We start from the raw sequence: 22765 nt of genomic DNA, 5'->3' as shown, positions 1-22765 counted from the left end.
CATATACTGTACAGTACTGTATAATTTCACACACAGAGCTCCAAACTTGGGGCACACATTTGTCATGTGAAGAAGCAGGGTCATGAGACTGTCTCGTCCATTGTTTGAAGACACTGCACACATTATAAACAGTAATAAATCTTTTGTTATTATTTTATTTTATTATTTGATATTACTACATAAAAACAATGTCAGCAAAAACACTTTGAGTTGAAAATGTCCGTTTAGCATGACAAACAACTGCAGAGATAAATCTTAGGCTACACATGAAATCAGATGTAGAATAAGTTACATGTCTGAATTAAAATTCACAGATTATAGTACTGAATTCACCATTCACAAGTAATGCACAAACAATGAGCCTACCTTTGAAAGATCATCAATAATATTTTGCTGTTCAATAACTTGTAGCCTCAGAAATTCTATCTCCCTTTCTTCTTGACTTTGATCGAGGTCATTTAAGGAGCTGGGGCGTCTAATTGTTCCAACTCTTTCCCTCTGGACGAGTAATAAATCAAAGAAACTTAATTATACTTGATACACTACTGATTCACAGTTGTGAAAGAAAAGAAACGTAGACTTAAACCTGTAACTGTATGCTATAATCGTAGGTTTTATATGGTGGAAAATATATGTTAATTGACATATACTTTTTATACCGTACATTCAGAGTTACTAAAATAATGTTCAAACTAGCCATCTGTTTCTCCATATTAATAATTGTTCCATTCTAATTTTTGACTACTATGGCAAATACAATATAAAATTGGATAACATATTTGAAAGCTGATATTTTATAAATATACATATATTATTTTTTAATATTTCAGTTTAACATATTTAAAAGCCTACAGTAAAACTATACTTTGGCATTTAAAAATTTCTTGAAGATCTAGTCACATACAGAAGCATCTAAACGCTAGCCATTATAGGCATGCACAAAGAAGCAACATAAAAACTAACCATTTCCAAATTTTCCTGGGTGACAAATTTCAGTTTGTTATCCATTCGACGTAGAGAGTGATTCAGTTCTTCATTCTTTCTGCTGAGTCGCCTGTTTTTATCCAATAGGGGTTTATACTGACTCTCAGCTTCACGAAGACGTTTGAGCTAAACAGCGACAGAGAGGTTGAAATGAAAAACAGACAGCTGCTAAGAACAGAAAAAAACAAAAAAGAATAAGCTTATTACCGCTTGGGCATGCTCACTGTAATAAGTGTAGCTAATATAATTCATGTTTTATCCACAATTAATCATGCGAGATTCAACAAAGGTGACCTAGTTATTCACTTGAAGCAATGAATTTTAAGAATATGATATTACTTTATTAGTTTGAATTAGTTTGTATTTATTAGTCTTAATTGTATAATTAAAATGTAGGTGATGTAGGGTAAACTACACATACAGCTATACCAATGACTTTTAGTATATAACTGTCTATGATATTCTCAGGCTGATTTTACTGTGTTTTTTGTATTTAGGTCAGTGCCCTATGTGGTTTTTAGAGTAAGTGACATTAGAGTGGTTAGAGAAGATGCATCTTAAACTCTAAAGCTCAATTCCCAGGCACAGTCTATGTAGTTTCATATTGCTTCTTAATACTCAAGTTTTCTCATATTTCACAAGATGTGCACTGTATGTTAAATTCACAGTACACTCTAAACTGGTCTGATATGAGTGAAATGGAATTAAGGAGTTGTGGAAAATAAAAGAAGTCACTTTAGATATTAGGGCTTTCTTTTATCAGAGGTTCTTAATAACGATTTCATACATTCACATCAATTAAATAATCTGTCTTTTTACCTGACATACAAACCTGGAGTAGGCTGCTACATTATTCATTGCAATAATAACTAAAATCCAGAACAGTTATTTTAAGAACAAGAACAATATCATTTTAAAGAAAGATGAACAGCTTCCTTAAGTATTTCCAATTTTGTGAAATTAAACGTAAATTCTAAAGTATTTCTTGTTTTTAATTTCAAGGTCAATAAAGATAGCTCACTATTAATTTTATCAAAAATCATTGAGCATATTTAATTAGAAACATTTATTGGAAAAATATTTCAAAACATACCTTAATATTTTAAAAACTTGTGGTATAGTATACTGAAATAATATATACATTTATAGGTTCTACGTAACCTAATTTACTCAAACATTAACAAATTATATTTTAGGGTGTGAGCACTGGGAATGTTAATTTATCGTTGGTTATTTTCTAAATAAGAATCTTGACAATAATAAATGTCAAATATTATGCAAAAATTCTTTGCATTTGAAACTAAAGCTTCCAAGGCTAAACTAAAGGATTGTTATTGCTAAGGTGCAAGGCAAATAATTAAAAAAAAAAATTTTAAGTGGGAAGTTGTTACTAGAAAGTGTACAACACAAACAAACCTGCAAACTTTATACATCGTAGATAATAGTCTGGGATGCTCAAATAAACAGATATTAGGCCAATTATGATTTCAAATGATAACATATTTTTCAAAGATAAGATAAAACACAGCTGAAGATGGAAATAATTCATTATTTCTTGAAATTAAACTGATTTCCCATTTTGTATTTAAAGAACAGCCTCCATGAATTGTTTTGCATTTTTCTAATTTATGTTACATATATTTAATGCCATAAACTAAACAAAACCCAAGTAAATAAATAATTGCTTTAGATAATACAGTATAACTTGTTCAGAGTGTTACAAACAGAAATGCAGTGCTTTACAAAGACATCTTTATCATATGCCTCAACACTTTATGTAATCCAACTATTGATTAAGGAGAAGGCATAAGCTTGACCTGAATAAACTATTTAACAGTTAAGGCCAATAGCATATATATGAGCTGCATTCCCACATATACAAGGGGTCGCTGAACCAAGGGGGTAAGAGGCTTAACTGATGAACTGTGGCTTGTCTTTCTTCTTGAATCTACCTTATAAACAATCTATAAAAGATGACTGCCAGATTTCTTTAAAGCTATTGATTCATTTATTGGACAATCTTCATTTATTTGGTAACATTATACTTTTTTTTCTATTACTACATGTGTTTTCTAAATATGTGCATTGTATATACAGTACAGATATGTATATATTTCTTACCAGTTCATTTCTTTCTTCGGATAGGAGAGCATTACGGTCTTCTAATTTTCTAATAATTGCACTCATTTCAGCAATTTTAAGATGGAAGCGGCGGGCATCTTTTTCATCCAACTGCTGTTCCTAAAACAAAGAACAACTGCAAATAACTGAACATCACTGTGGTTAAATGTTTGCTGGTACTGCCCCACCACCTGCAAGAGCAAAAAAAAACACAAACACCTTGTGATTCATCTGTGCCCATTTCAAGAAAACAAAGCAAATGTTAACTATGCCTATGCCTGTATTTGTAGAAAGACGATTGAATAAAGAGAAGCAACAACAAAAAGTAAAGAATAATAAGCTAAAATAATTATATATAAAGTGCACAGCCACAATAAAAATGCATAATAATGATGGTAACATAATAAATATTTGTTTAGAGAAGCATGCAGATATTGATAGATAAATACGACCATTCAAATAACTGCTATCTGACACAACTTATTATTTTAGCTCAGGTAAACAGTGATACTAACCAAAAAAATTTACCAAACAAAATAAGTAAATAATAAACAAAAGAATGTACACAATAAATGTACTCACAGCTGTGAGCTGTAATAGATGATACAACCTATTCCCTTATAAATCCTGATTAGATTTTAGCCAGACTGCAATATCACAAATGCCTATATTTAGTCGACTGCTGACTTATGGCCATGAAGATGTAGTTTGTGAACTAATTATTTGCAAGAAAAATTTTAAATAATTAGGATTTAAACAATGGCATGTTTCTTGGAGGTCTTATTAAGCAAAAATACATTTCTATAGATTTTAATTTTCATCTTACTCTTCTTTTCTGCACGCTTTAATAACAGATACGAATTTATTTAAAAAAAAAAACTGCAAAAAACAGCTTCTTCATTTTGAGAATTCCATATACAGTAGGTGCAGGAGAGGCATCCTTTGCATACATAAGCTTGTTTTTTTGCCTATAACTTAACACACACACACACAAAACAGGCAATATTTTAAAATAAATCTTGATGAGAGCCAGCAATGAAAAATGTAGCATATGTCACAGACATATGAAAATTATTTAGAAACCAAAGCTCATTTAATATTTTAGCAACGTAAGGCAGAAGCAGCAATATGGCATAGTTATACACAGCATTTCCACACAGCAATAAGCGAAGTTCAGTATTAATAAAAAAGAAATACAAAAGCATTTTGCAAATTATTATGTTTATTATTTATTTTAAGTTGTAGCAATTCAATTCTTTGTGACTTCATACACATTGTAAGGCTTACAAAAATATATGGTATTTATTTGTCTCAGAGGATCTGGAAAGAAGTATATCAGGTCATGTGAACTTGATGCGCTTGCTAAATCCTTGAAAATTCTCCCAAAATATTCCCCTGGGCTTCTTCACTAAGTATTTTTCTAAAACTCATTGCCAAAGCAGCAGAATAACTACTATAAATGAAATACCAAATGAGTACTAACTGTTAAGTACATAATAATGCTGGATGAAAAAGGACAAATTTGCAAATTGTTAAGTTTGATTTCTTTTATAACTATAAAGAAATGTAAAATTAATCATGGTTTTTAAAGCTCTGAACTGGAAAGGTATATCATCTCAGAGTGAATTGTCAGATTGCAGTGCTGTACAAGATAATAAGATCATGGGTGAACATATCGAGCCTTTCGGTGAACTGTAGTAAATTATATAATCCTTTTCCAAATTCAGTTCAGGTCTTGTAGAGACAGAACAAATCAAACTGATGCTTTAAAAGATTTTTTTTAACTTGATATATGACCTTAAATTAAAAAGGTTAGCCTGTATTTGATAAGTTATTAATTTTGTCTGTTTTTTATTATTCTAAAGTGTTATTTCCCAGGTGCTACTGTCTAGAAACGTGGAAGCACCTTATGGACAGAATGACTAATGATTAGTGACCTTCACACCTGTCACTGCCACAACCTTTCTTCCTACAAAATACCTCAGCATAGTTTCTAAAACTTAAATTGTGAGTTGAGCTATTGAGGACTTTATCTCAGAACTCCACCCAACTGACACATTCTGTTCCACTCTTAAATAAAAACATTACTTTTAAAAATGGAAAAAAATTATTTTGACAAAGTGACCTTTGCAAAATGTTTTGAAAGGTGCTCTTTCTCTAAAACTACAGTCAGGTTTATCAAGATTTTGCTGATGGATTTAATATAAAATCAGTTGAAAGTGCTTACAGGGCTTCCTGAATGATCTGAAGCATCTCCTGCACCACTTGCAAATGGAAGCTCCCGTTTTGGGCTACCCAGATGTCGCTCAGCCTCTTTGAATTGGACAAGTTGTTCATCTAAAGCATCTTTTTGGAGCTGGAGTCTTTCAGCTTGCCCTGCCTGGACTCCCAACTCTCTTTCCAGTGTGCAGATTGTTCTGTCTTTTAATTTAATCTCATCCATCTATAAGGAGAATAGAACAGAATCACAAACCATGAACTGTACAAGTCTACTGTAATGATGGAAATCTATCAATTTCCCCACAACACAATACTGTACGATAGACTGTAACACTGGAAGTTGCTCTGGCATCAGCACACCAAGATAAGAAATGTATCTAAGCATCTGAAGTTCAAAGGAATCTTTTCTTCAGTTACAAAACTTCTAGTTACAAAACTAGAAAGAAGTCACATGTATCTCAAGGCAGTGATATGACTCTTTAGATATAGCAGATGTGTCTCAGTGTCATGAAAAAGTGGTATGAAAACTGGACACATGTTCAAAAGGATTACAGACCACAAAATATCAGCAAACACTTGGAAAAAGTCCCTAAAGCTTAATGATTATTATCATCCATCCACGGTAATATGGATATCCATTACAGCTCATAGAACAACTCATTCAAGTATACCACCAATGCAATTTTAGTGCTACTAAACCGAATATTCACAGCTCTTGTAAGTAGAAGGAATCCTGCAAAATCTGACGAAAACCCATTTCAAATCCTGAGAAACTTTACATAGCAAACACTACATAGCAACGATTTAACCAAGATTCAAACCTGGACCCCTGGACTTGTATTGAAGCGTCCCTATCCAATTCATCACCATGCCAGTATTGATCATTATCAGTTAATCTTCGTTTTTTATCATGACTATAACAATGAGAACAAACAGAAAACTTAAAAGCTGTTCTCACTACAGTAACATAAAAACTGGAAGAAGCTTTCAAATAACAAAAAGAACATGAAAGAATACCTTTAAAAATAATATGAATTTAAGGGAAAGTAGGTAAATTAATTGTAATGTTGTCTAGTTTATTTTGGTGGCTATCTTTATAAGCTTATTTTTATTTTGGGCAAAATCTTTACATTTTATATAGTGCTAGTGGATTATTCTAAAAATTACTATGATAATTCTTCTATGGAGTATACTTTATTTCCACACCCTAAAATCTGCTGCATCTAATCCAATCAATTACTCATCGGTCATAGCTCTACCTTCAGTCAGCACTGAAACATGCAGGAAAATGATTATGTTATTTCAGTTTTTATAAATTAGTAGGAAGAAGAAAGAAGTGGGTGACTCTGACGCCAAAGTAAAATCGCTGACGAAAGACAAACTCACTTAGCCGCTAATACACAACCAAGGTGAGCACATCAGCAAAACGAAACCTTCGAGGAGAGAGAAACTCGCCTAGCTGTAGGTAGACAAGGGGAGCGACCATATTTGCAAAATGAAGCCAACTGACTCTGCATTTCAATTTTTTTTCTGAGGATTTCAATAGCTTCTTGGAGCCTGAGCATTTTACAGCACGGGCTTACACAGCTAGCGGGCTTACACAGCTAGTGTATATATAATATATATATATATATTATCATTGCACACAGAGTTCCAATCTTGGGGCACACATTAGCTGTTAAACAAAGCAGCAGTGTGAGACTGGCTCATTCCATTAGCTACAAGTGCAGTTGGAATGTCTTTTTTGTTTCATGTCATTGTGCAGATGCTTTGCACTTTCCTCTTCCATGAAGGAGGTAGAAACACCTTGTAAACAGCAATTAATCATTCATTATTATTATTTCATAGGGTCAGAGTTTTTTATCTCTTGGGGAGGGGACCCCTTTAAGATTAGTTTTGGATTATAGCTGCAGCACATGACTACAGTAATTAAGTATGCAAATTTGCCAAGCAGCACTGCGGGGATTATGGTTATACATCCTATGGCAACACTCATAATATTCTCATTATAGTACTTCTTAAATGAAAATACTGCAAGTTTTTTTTTAAATGCATGTAAAGTGGAATGGGCTACAGTATTGATCAGGCTGTGACATTATGAATGCCCAAAACAGAACGGTAACAATCTTAAGAGTATGTATGTATAAAAGTTCTGCACATTGACTGCTACAGCTTTGTGGGATCATGCTGACCTCGCAAAAGCATCATGGTGCACAGGGGGAAAAAAAAATCTAAACCGAACCATATTGCAAATTTCCAGGAAAATATTCAGAGTAAAAGGTCATCAGCGAATACAGCATATTCACTGCAAAAAACACTTTGGTGATCAACGCTGCACCTGACATTAGCATGCAGGTACTAGTATTTGAATATTCATACTACTATGATTTCAAGTATTTCCTGAGATTAATTTAAATAAATACATTATATGTACAGTTCAGACCAGTATCTATCTATGACAATTGGTTATCTACATATAGCAGGAGGACATTCAGTTTCCCCAAAGTTTAAAGACATTCTGTTAACTTTGACAACAAAAGATAAAGAGACAAAGGAACTGTTCTAGTATAGGTAAACAGCAGAATAATAACCCACCAAAAGAACACTACATTAATATTTAGAAAACCATAAATCCATCTTCCAAACCTGTTTATCCAGAGAAGAATCATGTGGAAACTGGAGTTTATCCCAGCAGGCATCCATGTGCAAAGGAGAAATAATCCCTACACAGGCTCCAGTCCACAGACATAACACAAACACACACTTGGGCCAATTAAGCATTGCCAATCCACCTAACCTGTACAGCATGCCCAGAGAAAACCTACCTAGACATGGTAAGAACATAAAAACTGCGCCACTCATATTCAGAAAACCTCACATCAGAAATGAAAATAACAAATAAATGGATGGGTAGCTTTAGTATGTGGATGGATCACTGAGTTTAATCTAATATGCAGATCACTGGTATGTCAGAAGCCAGAGTATCTTGAGAAATTCAGCACAAACACAATAAAACATTCCATCTGCACACAGACAAAGGACGGCTATATCTTAATGCAGCAACACAAATGGCAGCATCAACTTTCTACCTGAAAAGATTTCTCCACTGACAGCTTCACCAGAATGATATATAAGTCCCTACTGTAAAAATGAGTGTCATGTTAATTTACCTGATGATTCAGCTAACCCAAATATACATAAGGCTGATCAGGAGGTCTGCTGACATCAGACTAGGATTACTGCCACAAATCTTGAAATAGGATACAGCTGAGATTTAATTGTCAATAGGATTTCATCCCTTTAACCCTATAAAGACGCAAACAACAACAACAGATTACTGAGCACATCCAACGACACTTGTTACCTGGGGAAATTCAGAGATGGATACCTAGTAATGCCTCCCGCCAATCTTAATTTAATTACTGTATTTTCACACTGCATATGTTACACCTTCCATATACTTTAAAATGTGTTTGTGCCTGTCACCAGGAAAAGCAAAAAGATAATAGTCTTATGCAAAAGATAATAATTAAAACAATCATAATTTAAACATAGTTCAGAATGTGTTTTGTAAACATTTCATTAATTGTAAAAAGCTTATCTTTAAAGTAGATCTAAATTTATACATTTTAAAACTATTTTTAAGAACTTTGGATGCAAATTCTACTTATTTTCTGCTTTTAATTTGCTCTCTGTTAAATTAATATTCAATTTCCCTCCTCCCCCAAAGAGGCTTGCATTATTATTCCGGTTCATTTTATTTTACGTGCTATTTCATGTACATGCAGCAGGATAATTACATTTGGAATTTTGCCCAGTGAATGGAGGTAACCAATTCCGACAGTTCATGGCCATGCAATATTTAAGCAACTGCAAGCAAAGCATATTTTAAAGGCACATTTCACTGTCTATAAATAAGCAAGGAAAGCATCTTCAGCTCCTGCTTAAAGTACTGTAACCCATATTTTTTTTGCAGGGAGATTTTTGCAATTTTATGCAGGGCAGCTTAATGAGATTAACAAAACAAACTGGCAAATAATTGAAAAAATGAGAAAAAATGATCAACATACAGTATATAAAAATTAATGAGTCTAATCGGAATCACAGCATTTTTTAAATTAATTTTAGTACAAAATATTAATAAAACAATATCTTGAAAAATTGAAACTGATGCACTGATAATCACTGAATATTCATCTTTAATAGAATAATTTAATTTGAATGTACATTTAAGTACTTACACAAGATTTAATTTAGCTTACAAATTATGTGACATATATATATTTGTGTCATTTTACTGCTGAACAGCAAAAATACAGATTTTCATACACAGCCATTGCTCTTTAGTTTCATTCATTGAAATAAACTAAAAAAAAGCTTACTTTTTTTCTTCTCACCTTTTACATAAATGCCAGAACCAGCAACTGTAAATGTCTCTCAGGGTTAAAGGAAGGAATGTATCACCCATTTCTAAATTTCATAAAATTCTTCATCTAATTTGTGTAAACGTGTATGCTCAGTGTGTTATCTAGCACACTTGAATGTGCTAATTGAAATGAATATTCATGCACATAGGTGACCAATCATCATTAGGAATGGCACCCTCCCTGTAACATTTGCTGCTCCCACTTCATTTCAAAGCAGTTTCATGTTACCTGCAAGTGACGAGACACCAACAAAATGTGAGAGAAGAAATCTGTAATTAGTGGTAGAGTACAAACTGTCTTTCTCTGAACCTATTTATTTACAAGTTATTTTCAAAAGGCTGTAACTACTGTACAGTGCATCCAGAAAGTATTCACAGCGCATCACTTTTTCCACATTTTGTTATGTTACAGCCTTATTCCAAAATGGATTAAATTCATTTTTTTCCTCAGAATTCTACACACAACACCCTATAAGGACAATGTGAAAAAAGTTTACCTGAGGTTTTTGCAAATTTATTAAAAATAAAAAAACTGAGAAATCCCATGTACATAAGTATTCACAGCCTTTGCTCAATACTTTGTCGATGCACCTTTGGCAGCAATTACAGCCTCAAGTCTTTTTGAATATGATGCCACAAGCTTGGCACACCTATTCTTGGCCAGTTTCGCCCATTCCTCTTTGCAGTACCTCTCAAGCTCCATCAGGTTGGATGGGAAGCATCGGTGCATAGCCATTTTAAGATCTCCCCAGAGATGTTCAATCGGAGTCAAGTCTGGGCTCTGGCTGGGTCACTCAGGGACATTCACAGAGTTGTCCTGAAGCCACTCCTTTGATAACTTGGCTGTGTGCTTAGGGTCGTTGTCCTGCTGAAAGATGAACCGTCGCCCCAATCTGAGGTCAAGAGCGCTCTGGAGCAGGTTTTCATCCAGGATGTCTCTGTACATTTCTGCAGTCATCTTTCCCTTTATCCTGACTAGTCTCCCAGTTCCTGCCGCTGAAAAACATCCCCACAGCATGATGCTGCCACCACCATCCTTCACTGTAGGGATGGTATTGGCCTGGTGATGAGCACTGCCTGGTTTCCTTCAAACATAACGCGTGGCATTCACACCAGAGAGTTCAATCTTTGTATGATCAGACCAGAGAATTTTGTTTCTCATGGTCTGAGAGTCCTTCAGGTGACTTTTGGCAAACTCCAGGCGGGCTGCCATGTGCCTTTTACTAAGGAGTGGCTTCCGCTGGCCACTCTACCATACAGATCTGATTGGTGGATTGCTGCAGAGATGGTTGTCCTTCTGGAAGGTTCTCCTCATTCCACAGAGGACCTCTGGAGCTCTGAGAGAGTGACCATCGGGTTCTTGGTCACCTCCCTGACTAAGGCCCTTCTCCCCCGATCGCTCAGTTTAGATGGCCGGCCAGCTCTAGGAAGAGTCCTGGTGGTTTCAAACTTCTTCCACTTATGGATGATGAAGGTCACTGTGCTCATTGGGACCTTCAAAGCAGCAGAAATTTTTCTGTAACCTTCCCCAGATTTGTGCCTCGAAACAATCCTGTCTCAGAGGTCTACAGACAATTCCTTTGACTTCATGCTTGGCTTGTGCTCTGACATGAACTGTCAACTGTGGGCCTTATATAGACAGGTGGACCACAGGTGGACTCCAATTAAGCTGAAGAAACTGATCAGGGGAAACAGGATGCACCGGAGCTCAATTTTGAGCTTCATGGCAAAGGCTGAGAATACTTATGTACATGTGCTTTCTCAGTTTTTTTATTTTTAATAAATCTGCAAAAACCTCAAGTAACCTTTTTTCACATTGTCATTATGGGGTGTTGTGTATAGAATTCTGAGGAAAAAAATGAATCTAATCCATTTTGGAATAAGGCTGTAACATAACAAAATGTGGAAAAAGTGATGCGCTGTGAATACTTTCTGGATGCACTATATTTCAAAGGCATGTGTGTTAGGTTAGGGTTAAGTGATAATTCTTAAATAGTCATATGAATGAGTGTAGGTGTGCCTGTAAGTGTGTTATTAGATCATCTTAGACTACGTTCAGCACTGGTCATTGTACCTGATGCAAAGATTAGATCTGCTACTTTAGAATGAGTGAAGTTCAAAATTAAATTAATTTTTTGTTTGGCTTCATTCTAAGAATATTATTCAAAAACTCAAGAATTTTATCACAGCACTCCTGATTAGGGCAGTAAGAAACAGAAAACCAGACATTTTTCCTCTTATTTAAGTAGAATGGTTTATTACTAAACTAATAAAAGATTTATCATCTTTAAAATGTAACCGATGTAATTCTTGTGATATTTTCTTAATATCCTTTGCTTAAACATTTTAGGTTTACAGTATACCAATTTTCTTACATTCATTAAACCTTTTAATATTTTTTTAAGTAGCTGATATATTTTTTCCAAAGTTACTATAATCTGTATATAAAACAAAAACACTCATATAGCAGATTAGGCTGTAATTGCAAAAAAGGCAAGTATTACCCAATATTGGGTACAAGTCTGGAATCAGCACTACATGGAATGTCAGTCCATCATAAGGATACCAGCCATCTCTCATAAAGGCCTAATATACAGCTTTCATTTAAACTAAGATACAGTACATAGACACATAGAAACCACACAAACTGCCAGGGCCAGATTAAGAATACAAAATTGTGGAGCAGAGCGCCAACAGTGCTAAGTACTGTGTCACTGTGCTAAAACACAATAACATATGATATAGTAAATCTTACAAATTGCTACAATTAAACATTATACATATGTTAGTACACCCTAACACCCTACTCAGGATTAAATAGGTTAAGAAAATTGCATGGTATTGTATGTTAATGTATAGTGGCAATAAGAAGGAGGAAAAGAAAAAACATTAAATACATTTATGCGTTAATTTTCTGAACTCACTTTGCCATTGGAAGGTTGCTAGGGCGCGAAGTCTATCCTGGTTGTATCAGGCTAGATAGGATACTAGTTCATTGCCAGGCACATTCAAGCAAATGCCAGTCTTATTCATATGGAAACTTAGAGTCAACAATCAACCAAAATATACATACTGTATTTGGGATGCACAGTCAAGTGTAGTGCTTGGAAGAAATCCACACCAGAGAATATGAAAAATATTCCATAAATATGGAAATATTGAGTTGAAAACCCAGATACATGGAACTATAAGAGACCATTTACAAATTCTAATGCCAAGACATCTGCTACTGTAACTCAAAGATAAAAATGCTTCTACCCATTTTCTAAAATACCTGCTAAAAACTGAGAATCACAAGATCCTGGGTCTACTTTAGCAACTTGAACCAGGTGTATAAATCGGTCCAGTATATCACGGATGATAAAGAGCACTCATGCACAACCAAATGTACTCACATCAGAGCCAATTTAAAGTCTTATGCATGTCTTTGGATGTGTGAATACAAAAATGTATATCTTTAGAAAAATCTGCTCAGATATGTGAAGATTATGAGATTAAACCATAGACAGAATATGAGCTTAGTCGCACTTACCAGGCCATTTCAGAGCTACTGATTATATTAATATGAAAATCTTTGGCATGTGGAAAACTAGAATGCCACAAAAAAACTAAAATGACAATTAGAAAAACATTCAAATTCCATAAAAGCATTGACAGTGGGATTGGGAGTCAATTCTACGCCACTGGAGTTATGAAACATTAGCCACACAACTTTACCACTGTGCTGCCCTTACATTTCAGATTTGTTAAGTAGTGAGAAGTCAAGCAAAATGACACCTTTTATTGGCTAACTAAAAAGATTACAATATGCAAGCTTTCGAGGCAACTTGGGGCCCTTCTTCAGGCAAGATGTAATCAATGTAATTACAGCAGTGTTAGTAGTGCTACCACTTCACAGGAAACATGCTCTGGTCTGAAACCTACATTTTCTAAGTGTTTCCTTGCCTTATATTTTAGGCATGACTAATTTTTCAGGGCAGTAACTTATGCACATTCTGAATTGTGCACACAAGCACCTTGCCTGCTTAGCTACTATGATAGGTTTTATTCAAAGCTGACAAAATGTAAACAATCATAATCGAGCCTCATAGTTTGCTTTTGTTCTTTACAAATGCTGCAAAACATTACTTCAAAAAAAAAATAAAAAATACAGCCACCAGAAAGACACTGATGAGGGAGAACTTTCAGATAGGAAAGAACATTTTAAAATTCTGTTTTTGAAAATTATAGCAGTAGTGCCTGTATAAAAAACATAATGTCCTTTTTGTTGTCTTTGTATTTTGAAATGTACGAGGTACTGACTATAGTGCCCTAATTATGTAGCCTATATGATTTGAGAGGCTGTGTAGGTGGTCGCCATCTACCATGGTAGTGTTACCATGGATGAAAGATATGAGTATGAATTCTAATAACAGCATTACAGTAGAGAATTTTAAAATATGCAAAAAATTGTAATTATAGAAATTAATCATTATAAGACACTCAACCAAGCAGTACACCTTGCACTTCCCAAATCAACCCAACACCCAACTTAGAACACTGAAAGTAGTTGATTAAAAAGAATATTTCTTAAAAACTGTCTTTCACACTGCAACATTCTAATATTTCCCTTAGCTAAAAAACAACAAATAACAATCATCAGGAGCCTAAAACTAAAATATCTCACATAATTCTCAGATAGGTTTTGACCTAAAATATCAGTAATCATTTTCAGTATTAAAAATGATACAATAGCATATTGCAGCATTAAAAAAGCTAATTGGTTTATACTGAATTCAATATTGCAAGGTCACTTAAATGATACAACTACTAATTTTGGTAAGAGAAAATCAAACACTTAAAAAACAAAACGAAGCAAGATAAAATATATAGAAAAAGAAATCCATAGTATATACAAGTTTTTATTTATGTACATTACAAGTGTATATTTTTAATAAGAAAAATAGGGCAAATATACTACCAAACAACAAATTAGCACATACCAATCTACGAATCTCTCTTTCACATTCCCTTTTGATTCTGTTGATTTCTTCTTGATGCAGGTGATAGACACTCCTGATCTCTGCAGCTTTAATTTTGTCCGCCTGTATTGCCAAAGTTAAAGCTTCTTCCATTTGTCTCTTTACTCCCTTCAGCTCATAAATCTCCTGCTGCATTCTAACCTTTTCAAACTCAAACACCTTTTTCGCTTCTTCCTTGGCTTCAGAGAAGAGAATGGTTTTCACCTTGTCTGTAGTTCCATCTCGCAAGGCATTCACGAGGGCCTGCAGCCTCTGGATCTCATTATCTTTAATTTTGATGACCCGCAGAAGCTCAGACTCATGTTGCCGGAGCATGTTCTCCCGAACTGAATGCAATTCTTTCATTTTCTCTTCATGAAGTTTAGTTTTAAGTTCTGTCAAAACTACAGTTGACTTGTATTGTTCATGCTTCAATTCGTGATTTTTTTCTCTCTCTAACTTGCTTACCTAAAAAAATAAAAAACAATTGCTTTTTTGAATATAAAGGAGAAAACTTCATTTTTGAACTGAAAGTTGTATCAAAATAAATATTATCAAGATGAAAAAATAAGTCATTTAAAACAATATAATAAAATATACATCAAATCTGGAGAAATACATAAATTATTTAATTTAATCATAAATGTATCAATTCAGGGCATTTTCAATGTAAAGTGTCTGAATTGTATTACGGACTTGACTGATTCCCTTGAATGACTATTTAATAATCAATCACATTTTTAAATATATTATGCAAAACTCATTTTTCATTTGCTTAAATTAGAATGCTCTGCCAAATCAGAATGAATACTTATTTGAGCTCCATATTACTGCAGTAAATGTCTTAGAAAATTCACATTGCCACCAGGTATAAAGGATTAAAATTATCTTGAAGAATCATTATGCACATAAAAAGATTTATGTATTTTTCTGAACTGATGTACATCATATTATGAATTTTCAGTAGGAGTTAGGACAGTATTTCATTAAAAACATTTGTCAGATGTATTTTGGTGAGGTTATGAGTCTTTAGTAATTTAAAACTAAACACATATCTTTAGGCTGTAGAAGTGAGGAAAAGATACAACCACTTTAATCAAATTTTACTGTATTTTCTGTGGTCCTCTAGTTGTTTTGTAAAACTCGCAGTAGCTATAGTGTATATAGTCACATCTTAGATCCAGAAGTAGCAAAATGGATTTATTTTTGTCAGTGGAGCCATACAACTTTTTCTTTAAACAGATATCAAACAGTTCACAAGGGGTTTATCAATCCTATTTTAATAGGTAATGTGGATCCATTCAAGCACATATGACCACATATATCAAATGATCCTGTGGTGCTGAAAAGTGAGTCAAAACTGCCTGTAGCCTAGCATTATAAGAGATAGGCTATGTGTATTCTGAGATAAGGAAGTATTATTATTTATACTTTGCACATAATCTTTCTAAATGGACAAAAACAGATACACAACGTTACATGCAATTGCAACCCATTAGTAATTGTGTCTTTTGATTTGTACATTATACATCTTTACTTTTGAGAAGATGTGCTTTTTTATCATTATTTCACAGTAGTGAATTCATTATACAACTTCTTTGCATGCCATTCTGTATGTTAATTTTCTTGGGCACTGCAATTGTGCCACCTTTTGCTGCTGTTACAGAATCCTTGCACTTCGTTTTCTCTAATCAAAATATTAAGTGAAAACAATATGTTAAATGCAAAAACACAACATATTTTTATAGGCTCATACAAGAATAAAAATACTCGATGATTGCTTTTAAACATTTTAAGTTCAATTCTCACACTTCGTTGTGTCTGCGTAGGTCTTCCACAGGCACTCTAGTTATCTTCAAACATCACAAAGATTTCTATGTGTGTTAGGATAATTGGTGACTATAAATTACACCCAGTGGGCATGCCCTGTGATGGACTGGCACCTTGTCCAGGTTTGTTGGCTTTAAACAGGTGCTCAAAGCAGCCAGCCCAGCAGGTCACAATTGCATCATCACACGCCCCAACAGATACTCTCCGAGGAACAGATTTGGATGTGTGTCCTATGTATGATGTTAAACTGTGTTCACCCTGCAAATGGTCCTCCAGCTTGTTGGGAAAACTTGGGGGTTGGTGGCAGGATTGGCACTCCAGCCACCGTAAAAAACTTTTTTTCGCAGCTCTGGAACAACGGACAGGACTTCTTTCTGCTCTCCACAGGAATAGCTCTGCTGTAGCTGCTCATAGGAAGGAGACGGGGGAAAGTTCTCAGGAGCCGCATCCCCAGAGAAGTCAAAACCACCAGAGAGCCAATCAGTTCAGGCCTGCTGGGGATCGGAACTGGTGTGGTAATGAGGCGTCACCCGCTTACAATATATGACATTTATTTATTTGTGCTCACATTTCACAGTACTCTTATTTATTTATTTTTTAATTTTGTCTGAAATATTCCTCTATATCACAGTTCTTACACCATGGTTGAAGAGTTCACATTTGTGCTCAGCATTTGCTGTAGTGTGTCTCCACAGATACAAATTTGTATGAATTTATCTGTGTTTTTCTTTAATTGACCAGAAGTTTATTTAATGCTTCTAACTGGAATTATTGTTTTTATCCATCTGTCAAATAGCCATATCTTATTTGTAATCTTAATGGGCTTTTTTCATTTTCTGTTTTACTGTGTGTAATACTGCTTGTGTGTTCATTTTTGGAAATGCTACATGGTATAACAATTTTCTGTTAAAGTACTGGAGTTGCTGATTTGTGCACATACACTGAGCCTGTACTCAGTAAAGAGTAATGCATTGAAAATAAATTGAGTTAAGTGATCTAACTTGCTCAGCTAAAGAAGAACTTAACAGGCAAGCATATTTAACATTGTCAGAATGCTAATTTACTTTGTTCCTGCAAAATTTTGATCGTTGTATTTCATACTGATTTCTCACATATGTTAAAACTGTTTAAAATAGTCTTGTTCAACAATAAGACACACATCAAAAGCGCAAAACTGTTCATGAGGAACTCATTCTCATTATTTTACCTAGTTTCACACACAACCTTTTATATTATATGGCAACCAAAGTTTAAAAAAAAACTTCTCATCAGAGCAATTTTAAATTTTCTCTAACAAAATTACCTTAATCCCATCAGGAGTCATTCATCTGCTGGTTTTAATCATTTTTAAAATGAACTGTGATAACACAAATTTTGTAGTTTTAATAAAGGAAACTTCCTTTGGAAGGATTTGGTACATAATCCCTTTTCATGCATTAGGATTAATTGCTTAATTATACTTAGGTGGCTTTACTTTTATGGAGGCTTTCCACTCAATACTCTCTCATTTTTTTTTCCTTCACTTTGTTTATATTCCTCACCTAAACCTTGACACAAAAGATAATATATGAGTTTAATTCCAGATGTTTCACACATTGGTCCCATTTCCACTCAGAACAAAATATTCCTATGCCAGGTATAAAATGCAATAAAATATCAACAGCAGAATACAAAGACATAAAAATAAAACACAATAGGCATCATAAGGATGGTTAGAAATATATTGAGCAAGTATGAAAGTTATTTACAGGGATACACTTTAGTAGAAAAACACCTTAATCAGTTCTTTTGTTTGCATATGTAGTAAAAGTATGTAGCTGAGATTAACTGATTTGTTAATCTCATTTTTTAAGATGACTGACAAAAGCAATGGTAGGTGCAATCATCCATTTTAGAATATAAGTGAAGCAAAACCTAGTCAAAAATTATCATAATTCATTCTAAAAATTATATCAAATGTTAGTTAAAACACTGTGAAAGGCAGCACTCCTGTAGGCTACTCTAATCCAGAGGAAAACACTGCCATAAAGTTCAACCAAATAATAACTTTAAAAATGCAGTAACAAAAGGGTTCTGGTGGAAATTGGACTACTGTTGGCCGAAGAAAGAGAAGAGGAGGGGAAAGGCATGTCCAGAGACAGGAGGAAAGGAGAAAGGTAAAGAGAGTTGAAGTGAGGGTTAGAACTTTGAATGCTGGCAGTATGACTGGTAAGGGGGGAGAAGTAGCTGATATGATGGACAGAAGGAAAGTTGATATATTGTGTCTGCAATAGACTAAATGGAAGGGAAGTAAGACTAGGTGTATTGGAGGTGGGTTCAAATTGTTCTATCATGGTGTGGATTGGAACAGAAATGAGGTAGGGGTTATTCTGAAGGTAAAATAGTGTCAGACAGAGTGATGATTATGAAGCAGAAAATTGAAGATGTGATGATGAATGTTGTTAGGGCATATGCTCCCCAAGTTGGATGTATGATGGATGAGAAAGATGATTTCTGGAGTGAGTTGGATGAAAAAGTGGAGAGTGTACCGAAGGGAGGGAGAGTGGTGATTGAAGCAGATTTCAATGGACATGTTGGTGAAGAGAACAGAGGAGATGAGGAGGTGATGGATAGGTATGGTGTCAAGGAGAGGAATGCAGAAGTTCAGATGGAAGTGGATTTTGTGAAAAGGATTGGCATGGCTGTGGTGAATATGTATTTGAAGAAGAGGAGGAACATAGGGTGACGTACAAGAGTAGAAGAAGATGCACACAGGTAGATTATAACCTATGCAGAAGGAACAGTCTAAAGGAGACTGTAGACTGCAAAGTGGTGGCAGGGGAAAGTGTAGTTAGGCAGCACAGGATGGTGGTCTGTAGGATGACACTGGGGATCAAGAAGAGGAGGAGAGTGAGATCAGAGCCAAGGATCACATGGTAAAAGTTAAAAAAGGAAGACTGAAAAGTTGACTTCAGGGAGGATTTAAGACAGGCATTGGGTGGCAATGAAGAATTAGCATGCAGCTGGGCAACTACAGCAGAAGTAGTAAGGGTGACAGCAAGAAGGGTGCTTGGTGTGACATCCGGACAGAGGAAGGAGGAAAAGGAAACCTGGTGGTGAAATGGGGAAGTACAGAAGAGTGCACAGAGGAAGTGTGTTGAGCAAATGGAAAGAGTACTTTGAGAGGCTGATGAATGAAGAGAATGAGAGAGAGAGAAGGTTGGATGATTTGGGGATAGTGAATCAGGAAGTGCAACAGATTATCAAGGATGAAGTAAGAACAGCTATTAAGAGGATGAAGAATGGAAAGGCCATTGGTCCAGATGACATACCTGTGGAAGCATGGAGGTGCTTAAGAGAGACGGCAGTGGAGTTTTTAGCCAGATTGTTTAATGCAATCTTGGAAAGTGAAAGGATACCTGAGGAGTGGAGAAGAAGTGTAGAGGTACAGATTTTTAAGAATAAAGGGATTGTGCAGAGCTATAGTAACTACAGGGGGATAAAACTGATGAGCCACAATATGAAGTTATGGGAAAGAGTAGTGGAAGTTAGATTAAGTGAGGTGATGATTAGCGAGCAGCAGTATGGATTTATGTCAAGAAAGAGCACCACAGATGCAATGTTTGCTCTGAGGGTGTTGATGGAGAAGTATAGAGAAGGCCAGAAGGAGTTGCATTACATGTTTGTAGATCTAGAGAAAGTATATGACAGGATGTTCAGACAGCAGTTGTGGTATTATATAAGGAAGTCAGAAGCGGCAGAGTAGTATGTAAGAGTTGTACAGGATATGTACGAGGGAAGTGTGACAATGATGAGGTCTACAGTTGGAGTGATGGATGCTTTCAAAGTGGAGGTGGGATTATATCAGGGATTGGCTCTGAGCCCTTTCTTATTTGCAATGGTGATGGACAGGTAGATAGGAGTCCCTGTGGACTATGATGTTTGCTGATGACATTGTGATCTGGAACGAGAGTGAGGAACCAGTTGAGGAGACCCTGGAGAGGTGGAGATATGCTCTAGAGAGAAGATAAATGAAGGTCAGTAGGAACAAGACGCAATACATGTGTGTAAATGAGAGGGAGGTCAGAAGAGTGGTGAGGATGCAGGGAGCAGAGTTGGTAAAGATGGATGAGTTTAAATGCCTGGGATCTACAGTATAAAGTAACAGGGAGCATGGAAGACAAGTGAAGAAGGGAGTGCAGGCAGGGTGGGATGGGTGGAGAAAAGTGTCAGGAGTTATTTCTAACAGATGGGTATCAGCAAGACTTAAAGGGAAGATCTATAAGACGGCAATGAGACCAGCTATGTTATATGGGTTGTAGATGGTGTCACTGACCAAAAACAGAAGACAGAGCTGGAAGTGGCAGAGTTGAAGATTTTAAGATTTGCACTGGGTGTGAGAAAGATGGACAGGATTAGAAATGAGTACATTTGAGGGTCAGCTCAGGTTTGGAGACAAAGCCAGAGAGGCAAGATTGTGCTGGTTTGGACAAGAGCAGAGGAGAAATGCTGGATATATAGGGAAATGGATGCTAAATATGGAGATGCCAGGTAAGAGGAAAAGAGGAAGGCCTAAGAGGAGGTTTATGGATGTGGTGAGAGAAGACATGCAGGTGGTGGGAGAAACAGAGCAAGATGCAGACAACAGGAGAATATGGAAAAAGATGATCAGCTGTGGTGACCCCTAACGGGAGCAGCCAAAAGAAGAAGAAGATCTGTCTGAAATTTACCCTTAACAAATTTCCAATAGTGTCTCTATGTTCTTGATGAAGAACCTAAGTCCCTTACTAAGGCTAGCACTGAACTCCCTGAACTTTGCCTAGCACTGCTATGACTTTCCTGTAATATGAAAACCAAAACTGTAGACACTACTTCAGAACTTTTTTCTAGGTCCCTTTATAATGATTCAGGTGATTCCAAATTATGTGCATTTCCTCAGTTTAATATCATCTGCAAACTTGACCAACTTGTTTAAATTCATACCCATATATTTTATGTATATTAAAAAGAGTACTGGCTCTAGCACTGATCCCTGAAGGATACCACTTTTAATATAACCTAAATATGAAAATGCTCACTATAACCTTCTGGCACTGATGCTTAAACTAATTTTATAACTACCTGTTATGATAGAACATCAAACTTGAAGCAAGAAGCTGTCCACAGTCATTGAAACATGTCTGGTTGCATTTTGTGAATCTTTATAAATTCTTTGTTCTAGCTGTTTGGGCAAGCCTTGATGTTATTGGGTTTTTACTGATCAGGATATTTAACTGTCCATTTCAAAAACACACCCTTTAAGCTTTCACACAAACACAAATTTTACTGATATGGAACACTTTTTTTAATTCAATTGATCGGTAATATTAATATTTTGCCTAAGGGGTTATGTGCTGGACATGTCATGTACCAACCTGGGCCATGTTATAAAAAGTTTCCTGTGACAGTCACAGAATAGGATTTGTGTGTTCATTGCATGTAAATCACCCTGCAGTTCTTTTTATTATTTTTAAATAAAAATGCTTGGCATTCTCTCACTTAAACTAAGAGTGAAGCTTGCATCTTCCACACTACATAATGACTACCCATTTCATTAATTTTTGGTAGCTAACTTCTCATATGGTACATTATCAAAAACCATCTGAAAATGAAGGTAAATAATATCACACACAGCTCTCTGATAATACAGATTTGTTGCTGTCTTACAGAATTCAATCATATTAGTGGAAAACAATGTTCCCCTCTGAAAACATAATTGCTAATACACCTTTTACTAATTTGTTTGAAGTTCTTTTTAATTGCTTTCATTAGTTTACCCATGAGCATGTTAAGCATATATTAACTTGGATATAGTAAATTGGATCACCCTGATTACCCTTTTGACATAATGTAATAATATTTTAAAGCTTCCAGTCCTAAGGAATTTCTGCAGTGTGCAGAGATTTTTTTAGAATATTTACCATTTATCAGGCCACCTTAAATTTACTAGCGCCAGTTCATCACTGCATGTGTCAATCGTCCACAGGCAGGCAGCCTGCTATCCCATCCCCCACCGAGGTAGCTAAAGTCAGACACAAAAGTTCTCACAGCTGAAGTCTGTACTGTATATCGTTTTTTGAAATATATACATTTCATGTGTGTTCTGTGTCTGCAACGATCTATGTAACTGTAAAGAGGCAAGAAATACTGAACACATAACTAAAAC

General features: G+C 35.3%; 1 protein-coding gene across 18 annotated transcripts in view; it reads right to left on the bottom strand.

Annotated features, from left to right (window-relative positions):
* jakmip3 (Janus kinase and microtubule interacting protein 3) overlaps positions 1-22765 on the bottom strand; it is a 124174-nt gene that overhangs the window by 48226 nt on the left and 53183 nt on the right. For 8 of the 18 annotated variants that reach the window (XR_005635734.1, XM_039770312.1, XM_039770321.1 and 5 more), the window contains 5 exons: positions 14734-15219; positions 5333-5548; positions 3106-3225; positions 964-1110; positions 367-498 (listed from right to left, as the gene is read on the bottom strand). Coding sequence is in view for 17 of the 18 variants with exons in the window: in XM_039770312.1 (XP_039626246.1) it covers positions 367-498; positions 964-1110; positions 3106-3225; positions 5333-5548; positions 14734-15219 (1101 nt within the window). In the remaining variant the exon portion in view is untranslated. The remainder of the gene's footprint in view (positions 1-366; positions 499-963; positions 1111-3105; positions 3226-5332; positions 5549-14733; positions 15220-22765) is intronic. The other 10 variants (XM_039770391.1, XM_039770452.1, XM_039770359.1 and 7 more) reach the window with 3 other exon arrangements.

The sequence above is a fragment of the Polypterus senegalus genome, chromosome 1 (assembly GCF_016835505.1).
Source record: "Polypterus senegalus isolate Bchr_013 chromosome 1, ASM1683550v1, whole genome shotgun sequence".
Taxonomy (NCBI): domain Eukaryota; kingdom Metazoa; phylum Chordata; class Cladistia; order Polypteriformes; family Polypteridae; genus Polypterus; species Polypterus senegalus.
The sequence above is the reverse complement of the archived record's forward strand: the minus strand, read 5'-3'. Positions and strand labels throughout refer to the sequence as shown.